At 42.0% G+C, this 10,195-nt stretch overlaps 1 protein-coding gene across 3 annotated transcripts in view; it reads left to right on the plus strand.

The window, feature by feature from the left end:
• The window catches only part of BAG1 (BAG cochaperone 1), a 35,293-nt gene extending 25,098 nt beyond the window's left edge, over window positions 1-10,195 (plus strand). For all 3 annotated transcript variants that reach the window (XM_037889888.2, XM_037889887.2, XM_037889889.2), the window contains 2 exons: window positions 1,839-1,901; window positions 6,887-10,195. In XM_037889888.2, the coding sequence (XP_037745816.2) occupies window positions 1,839-1,901; window positions 6,887-6,976 (153 nt within the window). In that variant the 3' untranslated portion in view covers window positions 6,977-10,195. The remainder of the gene's footprint in view (window positions 1-1,838; window positions 1,902-6,886) is intronic.

The raw sequence follows: 10,195 nt of genomic DNA on the forward strand, positions 1-10,195 counted from the left end.
GGAACTGGGAGTCAAGGTGAACCGGGACAGAAAAGAAAGCAGAGCACAAATCAACAACAGTAAAACGAGTTGCATCTGGTGGGATAGAAGCCAGAATCTTTGAGGGGGCAAGTTTTGATTCTGTCCACCTATGATTTGCCTCTTCCCACCACTGCATGAAACAATCAACCTCTCCTTTTGCCAATTTAGTTTTAGGTTGGCCGAGTTTGTCTTTTAAGACGTCTACTTGGTCTTTGTCCCAAGATCCTAACAGTGGCCACTGAATTTTGGGATTCTCCTGAGTTAGCCTAGACCATTTTTCCAGAAATTTACAGGAGTCCAGACTCTTCCTAAAATACATAAAATGAGCCAGCGTTCCTTTAGGGAACTGTCCCGACTTAGACGTCTGGTTACCCATACAGGAAGACTTTACACACCAATCACACAAGAAGGAAAGTCAGGTTCGTTAGAGCGATGCCTGGTGCAACACACAAAAGGAGCCCATAAGCTACTGCCTCAATCGTCCTTGCTTTCACACCAAGGGTTTTACCCAAGGCGCGGTGCGGCTGCGATTGTGCCAATTTCACTCACTCAGACCGTGGGGACAGGAACCCTTTGGTCAGCTGATCCCCGGACGGAGACGGTGCCCAGACTCAATCACACCACAGGGAGGACGGATAGACACAGAGACAAGACAGTCCTCAGTTCGGACAAAACACAGAAATAATTACCTGACCAGATTCCTGATGTCAGATCCCGGGATCCCAACCAGAACAGAGTGGGAACCAACAGGTTCGATGGCGTAGACTTCACTGTGGTCATGCACCCTTCCGTTCTGGCAGAGGACCGCTCGGGCCAAATGCCCAGGTGCCGGCTTGCCACGGCCATCCTCAGAACAGTCAGGAGTCACACAGCCGCAGTGAAGATGGTTGCCATCTCGGTGGAACCTCCAAATTGTCAAAGTCTGATTCAGGACTCACATAATTTGTCAGACCACTCTGTTTATTAGCAAAGCGCTTTGCCAATGCACCCAGATATATGTGAGCCCCTCTCTGAGGCTCATGCTAACTTATTTATACAATTAAGCCAGAGCCAATTTAACATAAGAGACAAAAGGAAGCAGAAACTGACAAATATACATACATATCTTATTTGCATACTAACGTTTACCAATCTCCTAGCGCAGTAGGAGCTCTAAGTTAATTAGTTTGAGGACCCATTGTCTCACACTCCTTAATGTTTCTCTTCCTGACAACTATATTTCAACAAACCCTTCAAGTAGCATTTCTTTAATGAATTATAATTTCAATATAATTCATTCTACTTTCACATTATTCACCTACAACTGTACCAGTTTTTCCTGTTACTTAACTTTGTCCAAAACTGTACCACATTAATGTCAATAAAAGCCCTGTTTAATGGCCCCCTCAAAAGTACAAAGCATTTAAAACTTGTTAAAACAGACACACAAACTCAGCTAGTGTAACAAATGTCACGAGCAGGGAAGTTGAAGCAATATAAATGAACAAAGGGATGCCCAACAGAAAACTTATGCCAGAAAACACCAATTCACATTTGTTCATTTCTGTGAATAAGCTTCAGAGAAGACCAGGCATGTAGCTTTAAATGGACTAGCTGTGCTACTGAACCTTTGTTATTTAGACTTTTGGAAATGGATTCCTTTGAATCCCAGTTTAAGTAGACATGCCATTATCAGGATGCTTGTTCAAAGGGTTCCACTGTGTAATTGAATATGTGTGTGTGTGTATATATATATATATATATCAGATTTTTCCTTACGTTTTGTACATTGTTTTCAAGATGAACCAACCATCAAATTGTTCATTTATTTACTGCAGAATCTGCCGGAGAATTTCAGTGATTGCAAACTGAAAAAGAAGGGGTTGGTGAAAAAAGTTCAGGTGAGTCTTGCATTAAATAAATTTTGGGCACTTGCACAGCAGCAGTTTGTGTGATCTGCTAAAACAGGGGCGGGCAAACTTTTTGGCCTGAGGGCCACATCGGGTTTCCAAAATTGTATGGAGAGCCAGTTAAGGGAGGCTGTGTCTCCCCAAACAGCCAGGCCCGGCCACCGCCTCCTATCTGACCCCCCTGCTTCTTGCCCCCTGACGCTTCCCTGGGACTCCTGCCCCATCCAACCCCCCTGTCCCCTGATGGCCCCCCGGGACTCCTGCCCCATCGACCACCCCCGGACTCCCCACCCCTGACTGTCCCCTGCTGCCCCATCCAGCCCCCCGCTCTTATTCCTGACTGCCCCCCCCGGACCCCTGCCCCATCCAACCCCCCTGTTCCCTTCCCTCTGACCGCTCTGACCCCTATCCACAGCCCTGACCACAGCCCCCGAACTCCCCTGCTCTCTATCCAACTCCCCCTGCCACCTACCCCCTTTCCCCGCTGCCTGGAGCACCGGTAGCTGGTGGCGCTACAGCCGTGCCGCCCAGAGCACCGGGTCAGACCGGGCTCTGCAGCCCTGCCTCCTGGAGCACTGCACCAGCAGTGTGGCGCGCTGAGGCTGTGGGGGAGGGGGAAGAGCTGAGGAGGGGCCAGGGACTAGCCTCCTGGGCAGGAGCTCAGAGGCCGGACAGGAGGGTCCTGTGGGCCATATGTGGCCTGCGGGACGTAGTTTGCCCACCTCTGTGCTAAAATAAAAGTCCCAGGGTTAGAGCCCAGGAGATCCCTTGGATTTCCAGGCTTTGGCTGATCTCTTGTAGGGGTGGGTTATCAAGCCTCTCTAAGAGCAGTAACGCACCAACATTTTATAAACTGATACAAAAAGGGATGGAGTTAGAGTTTATGTTGTTGTCAAATATTTACAAATTATGCTAGTGGTTGGTGCCCATGGCTGTATGATGATGTGAAATCTGTTTGATTACCAGCAAGAAAAAACACTTCTCACTTTAGCTCTCCTGCATCTGTATGGGGTGCAGTAATGCAAGTGCAGACAGACTTGTATGCCATAAAAATAGCACCTTGGTAGACAGTTGAAAAAGGGTAGGAGTCAGAGTTCCCCATCAATTCGTATGAAACAGAGTTAGGATATTTGTGTTTTTTTTCTTTTATATAATATTTACTTTGCTATGACCTGAGCTCCTGTACCTCAAGAATGAAAGCTGTGTTAGAGAAGAAATATGCTGGGTAAATACTTTTTTGTTCCTATTGTGTGTTGCTTACACAGTTATCCCCAGATTACGCTTCTTTCAATATGAAGTCATAGTGGAGTTCTCTTACTAGAATCTTAACCCCTCCAGAAAAAAAGAGAATGGCACCTGTAGGTAGGCGATGCTGCTGCTGCTGTTTTAAATTGTATTACAATAGCACCAGTCGCAGATTGGAGTCCCATCCTGGCAGGTATTGTACAGACATGACCTAAAAAGACAGTCCTGGCCCTAAAGAACTTAAAAACTTAGTGCACAACAGATGGATGAAACAAACAGATAGGGAAAGTTAATTCTGGCCAAATAAATATTCTGTAGTCCTACTAGTGCTGATATAGGTTCTCCACCTGCGAGGGCAGTAGACCATGCCTTCTGTGGGGCATATATGAGCCAGCAACCTGTCTTCTCTGGTAATGCTGCAATTAGAGCAGTTACAATGCACCAAGTAGACTACTACTAAAAGCTTCTGTTAATGAATCAGCATGCGTTCTGTATATGGCATTAAAAACTTCTGGCAGGTGATTCTTCATAAAATGTGCATAAATTAAGAAAAGAGTTTTATATCTTACAGAGGAAGCTCTTTCTTAGGCCTCAGTCCTGGAAGCTGTTCCATGCAGACATACCCCATTGCTGATGCAGAGCCCCACTGAAGTCAGTGGGGCTTTGTGCAGGATATCATATGTGCTTCGAGTTGCAGGATCAGGGCCTAAGGTTGTAAGCTCTTGAGCAGAGATCAGGACTATCCTTGTGTTATATAGGCCTAACACAACTGGTTCCCAGTTTTATTGGGGTCTCTAATTGCTACTGTAATATAAATAATATAACATTAAAAAGTAAGTGTCCACTTTAATTGCTAACATTAGTCAATTAAACCTGATACAAATACAGTGAAACTAAGTGAACTACTGATTTTATCTACAAGGCAGACAAGTTTCCATGTTCCACATCCACTAGAATAGTAGTGTTCTCAGTGGTGCCCACAAACCTCTCTGGCACCTGATCCTCCCAATGGTGTAAGAGTTTCAGTTTGCAGTATAAAATGGACAGCAGCTGTTTGATTTGGCCTACTACCCTGTGTGGTCCGTTAATTTAATGACACGGAGTTCTGTAAAGTTTATAGAAGAATGCATTTGTTAGTAACTGGCTTTATTGATGTGAGGCACCCAAGTGCTGATTGACCCTATTAAATTTTTAAATACATAAAATTAACATGCTGTGCTACATGCTTTATTGTGTGCATTCAGCTACATTACAATATTTAAATAGCTGTATTACAATAATGGTAAATATGAAACTCTGCCTCAAAGAGGATCCTGGGAGGAGGATTATATCTTCCACCAGGCCAGTGGTTCTCTGTGGTGTAATATCAGTCTGTTTCTTTAGAACAGGCGAGTTTTAAGGCTGCTAGTCTCCCTGTTGATTCCCTTCACCTCTTGTGGGGGATACAAGACTGCTTTTGGGACTGTGAGGGACTTGGAGCTGCTGTGTAATTCATGAATGTTACATGTTTTGCTGCTGTAATGTGGTTTGCTATTTGATTACAAAGGCTTAATTGAAGCAGGTGTTGGTTGTACGTATGCAGGAAGAGAACAATAGCTTCAAATAACCACCCACTTATCCATTTGAACCACAATACTAGACCCATTTGCTTTGACGGCCCCACTCTGACTGACATCCCTGCCCCATGCAGCTCCAGGGACCAGTTTGTCAAGAAGGGTGAAGGGGAATCACAAGTTGTAAACCCAGGGGAACCTAAGACATAGGGTTTCTGGGGGGATAAAAGTGACATTTGTGGCTGGGAGGCAGTTGTTGACAGGGACTGTTTGCTAGGAGCAGGCTGACATGGGGTACATCTACACTAAAGCAGGACAGCTACAGCGCTGCAGCTGTGCCACTGTAACCGCTTACATCCGTGGAAGGGTTTTCCCATCGATGCAAGTAATCCATCTCCCTGAGAAGCAGTAGCAAGGTTGATGGAAGAATCCTTCCATTGCACTAGCCACATCTACACTAGGGGATAGGTTAACCTAACTTCATTGCTCAGTGCATGACATTTTACTAGTTTTAGATGTAGATTGGGCCATAGACATGCCCTGCATAGGGAGTCTGATGCAGTTGGGCCTTCCAGAGATAGACTTGCATATAGACTGCTTCATTGTTCTACAGAGACAAGGTGGGCAAGGTAATGTCTTTTATCAGACCAATTTCTGTTGGTGAGACAAGCTTTCGAGCTACACAGCTCTTCTTCAGGACTCAGCCTTGTCTCTCTAATATCATGGGACCAGGAAGGCTACTCCAGCACTGAAAACAAAGGAAGTGATTGTTTTACAGTCTTTTCTCTCTTGTTTTGCTGTGTCCCTGCTGTTCAGCTTAAACAATACTTTGTACTTTTCCATTGTATTAACCGCTGGTTACAGCTTCTGAAGAAAGACTTGCAGGTGTGAAGCCCAGCTGGGCCTGCTGAGCAGTCATGGTTGGTACACAGGGGGCTGGAGCCAGAGACCCAGTCTAAGAACAGAGAATCATGGGATTCTAGTCGTGAACTGTGACAGGGACCATCAGCTCTTACCTGCTCTCTGATGGGCAATAAGTAGACACCCTATTCAGTTGGTATTTGATGAGATGTGAGAGCTCACAGTCGTGGGTGAGAACCATACACTGGTTGGGGTATCCCTTACTGAATATTTTAGGGTGATAACGAACTACCACTTTGAGTTGGGAAGGGAATCCCATCATCCCCTTTCTGCACATGGCTGCCCAGCGTGAGACATGGGGTTCAGTTTTCCCCAGAGCACAGGTTTGCGAAGTGCTTTTTTCGTTTTATTGCTGTGCCCCCCGTTCTCCAAAGAAGTCACATCAACATGGCCTCCTTCCCCTGCCCCTGCAAACTCCTGCCCATCAGGGACAGAAAATGAGTCAATGAGAGGAATGGGTGGGCTCATGCCTAGGGTAGCAGTTGGATCTGGCTGCGTCCATCCCCAGAGGAGCCCAAGGCAGCACGAAGCAGACCAATGCTTGTCTTCCACCCCCTTGCCCAGAGCATCTCACTGCCACAGGCTGTCTGAGGTAGGGTAAGGCAGCAGAGGGGAAATCAGCAGATTGCTGTCAGGGCATGCCTTTACTCCCTACCACCACTGTTGGAGACTCCCTGCATGCTGTTCCCATTGCTGCCCTGCCCTGGCCCAGACAGCTAAGTGGCCAAAGTCCCATCCCCCACCCACCAGTTTGAAAACCAGTGCCCTAGAGCATTTGGGAGATGTAAGATTTGTAGGTTTAATGAAGGTTGCTTAGTTTGGTTTGATACAGCTTTCAGTGGACAGGAATTCTTTGCAGTATTGGTGCAAGTACAGAGACATGTTGAGCTGTACATGAGAAAACAGGAAAGGGGATTTACAGTTAATAGGCCATATCCCCCCTCCCTCCCCCGCCATTGCTGATTGGTGATGCTAAATATTATTGGCCTGGTGGCACTTTGCTGTCCTCATTGAGCTGATATATTAGATTTCTACTGGGTAATGGATGAAGTGAATTTTCTGTTCACTTACTTAATAAGCTCTAGCAAAAGTGGTGGCCATTTTTGAACCGAGAAGAAACTGTGGAGTTGTCTTTTACCTCCAACTTCATGGTGGGAGCATTGTCATTTTAAAAAAAAATTCTTATTCTTGGGGAAATAGTTTATCACGCCACAGTAATTCTCATATTTAACTTTTGTTTGTGTTTTTTATTTTCAGGGTTTTCTTGCCCAGTGTGACACAGTTGAAGGAAGTATTGGTCAAGAAATGGATAAGCTACAATCAAAGAACTTGGCACTGGCAGAATGAGGCATCTCTCAATAAATAGGAGAAATAATTGCTCTGTGAGCAAGAAGAAAAGTTTGCTCTTTGTTTTGGAGCACATATTCAGCTTCTTTTTTTCTTTAAAGCCCAGTCTGTTTAGACTGGTACTAGTCAATCATTACTTGCTGGTTGTCACATTTACCACTCACTCAAAGTTGTTCTTTTCAAAAGAAAACAATCCTTCCTGAAGAAATACAGAAATGTCTTTGTGGTGGATGGTTATGCATGTTTTAGTTAACTAAATACTATAGTACATTATACAATTCCAAGAGGTGGGCAACTTTGGACCACTGTTTTCTTTTTACAAGGACACTATTGTTAAATTGTTCGTTTTTCTCTACTCTCACATTTTCTCACATTATGTCATCAAAATTATTTACAGCTCAAAAGACAAGTTTGGAAAACCATACAAGTGACATAGGTTGCATCTGTAGGACTTTAATTTGACTGAAAAAGGCAGGTTGATACAATAGTTGGGACATCTAGCATTCTAGTAGAACATTTAGAGCAATAAATAGTATCACACATCTATACCTATTTAACACTTGTATGTGTTCATAAATATAGGAAAACTTGACTACAGTGGAGGTTGTAACTATTTTAGCCTTAAACTGTCTGAATAAATGGAACGTACTGTAAAATGTATGGTACTTAATTTAACTAGTGTTTAAATTTCAGTGAACACCTTGGCACTTTTTTCGTTATACATATTTCTGATATACTGTGTATAAAGCATGTATATGTTTTCTGTGGTATACTCTCCTTTTGAGTAATGGTGTGAAATGGAACTGGATAATTCATACTGCTTAGACAGGAAGTGGTCAGTCCAATCAAGCTCTGAGAATGGAGATATTTTATCATAGTATTTTTTGACTATGTGTTTCACTGAGTTGCTGTATTTTACAGAAAATTGCAATTGATAATGTCTATTACCTTGAGAATTAGTGGATGAATATTTATTAATCTATAATGTGTATTACAAAGTGAAATTTCAAAACAGAGGTTTAAAAATGTCCTGCCATTGTTAGCATCTCCATAATGAGAGCTGTCATTTCACTACTACTTTTACTAGGAAAGCATTCATCAATAAGCACTTGATCTGGTGGCAAGCCAAGGACCCTCAACTTACATTAGACTTTGTGGAAGTTAGGGGTGTTCTGGATCGCTTGCCAGATAAGTGCATGAGAATCTCTGTGTTTTTATAGTTGTTTTAAGGTAAGTTCCCTTTACCAGAAAAAAAAATTGAAAATGTAAGTGTTGATCATATTTCAATACAGTTAAATAATTCCTAATAAAATAACGGACCTCAAAATAGTGGCAGTCCTCCAACATTTCTCCTGCAGTCATAATCAGAGAACTTCCAGAGTGTCACAATCTGGTATTAGATGGGCAATATGGTAGCTCTGTTGCTTTTTAAAAATTAGTAGTTTTTGTTGTAAAGAAAGTTTTAAAAAATTAGATGTTATATTATACCAAATATAACTAGATGAGGTGACCATATTTTCAGTTAAATTGCACTTTTCTGTTAAATTGCAGTATTCCTTTAAAGTTGTAATAGTTTTCAATATTACACCCAATGGTCATGCTCTATAAAAGTCTGCAGTAGGCTGAAACTTGACAAACAAGTTCTTGGCTTAAAATGAATGTATTTTGTTTCTCATTACAAATTTTTAGGAAGAGCTGTTTTTAAGATAGGAAGTAATTATATTCGTGATTAGGAATGTGATACCAGCTTCCAGTGCTAGCACTATGGTCATGCTATGTTTGCCTGGGACTGCAGTACTATTGAGAGGAGCAGACTTATATCCATTCCAGTGATGCCCCGGTTCAGGGCAGCAAATACTGCTTCTGGCCAGATCCTGATACCATTTAATCCAATGGCAAAACTCTCACTGAATTCAATGGGTGCAGGATCAGCCTCTTATCAAGTGAGGAATTAGTCCTCACCTGCTCTAAACATTTATTTTACATTTAGTAAACTTTCAGGAGTGTGTGTAGCATAGAAGTGTTTCCCTGTGAGCAGAGCTGGGCAGGGCAGGTTAGATATAACTGCTGCTCCTTAGTAGTTCTTTAATCTGGGGAAAAAACAGTGCAATCTTTGTGGTGTTTATGAGCAGTCATCACAGTTCTGCTATAATAGGCAAAGGCTTTCAGTTAATGTAATAAAAGTGAAACCTATTAAGATTGCATCTTAAAATGTCATTGCTGCTTGTATAATTCAAAAGAACATGGATATTTGTTGTATCTTTTTTGCCAATATATTATGCACTGAAAATTTATTTTGATAACCAAATCTAAAAATGAGTTAATTCATTTGGGAAAATTAATGACTTTGCATGTAGAAAGTTTTCCCCAAGGATTTTTAGTGTGGATTGACTGACTAATAGTAGTTTCCCAAATATGAAAGATTTATATCTGGTTTTTCCACAATCATGGCCTTAATCTTTGGCAAAAAAATCATTTTCAATATTTGAAAAAAGTGCAGTGGACTACTGCTGAGAAAGAGAGGGCAGAAAATGGGAATTTTTAAAATCAATGGAAATTTTGAAAGCTAAAACATGAATTCAGAACTCAAATTTAAGCAATACTGTTTTGTTAATTATACGGGATAAGCACACTTACCATTCAGTTATTGAATCCATTTTTCCTTCCTGTCTTAAAAACAAAACACGGCACTTTTTCACCCCCTGCCATCTCAATAAAAGATAAACATGTTCTTTGTCTTTTCATTAGCCTCATTTTTCTCAACACCTCCCTCATTTGCTGTATTACTTTGGAACTATTTGCATGTTTCAAGCTAACATTCCTATAATGTCTTTCATAAAAGACAACTTGTAAATTGGAGTAAAACCACACCTTCACCCCCTAATTCCCTGCCTCAAGTCCCCTTTTGGCTGCAATGTGGTGCAAACAAAAACTAACATTCTTAGAGCTGCAAAATCTCAGAATTATGGAACATCTTGCTCCTTATTGTTTGAGTAACTTAAAATATCAAACTTTTAGTGGTATTCTCTTTGACCCAAGTCCTGCTGTTAGTCTCAGTGATGTAAATCTGGAATAATTCCTTTTACTTCATTGGAGTTACTCCCAATTTGCAGTGGCCCATGTGGCAGTACAGAATTTGGATTGATATTTTTATTTAACTTATTGCGCTACAGTAAATGAAGGGGAAAAAGGAAAATAAAATACGGAAAATATAATCAG

Source organism: Chelonia mydas, chromosome 2 (assembly GCF_015237465.2).
Source record: "Chelonia mydas isolate rCheMyd1 chromosome 2, rCheMyd1.pri.v2, whole genome shotgun sequence".
Lineage (NCBI taxonomy): Eukaryota > Metazoa > Chordata > Testudines > Cheloniidae > Chelonia > Chelonia mydas.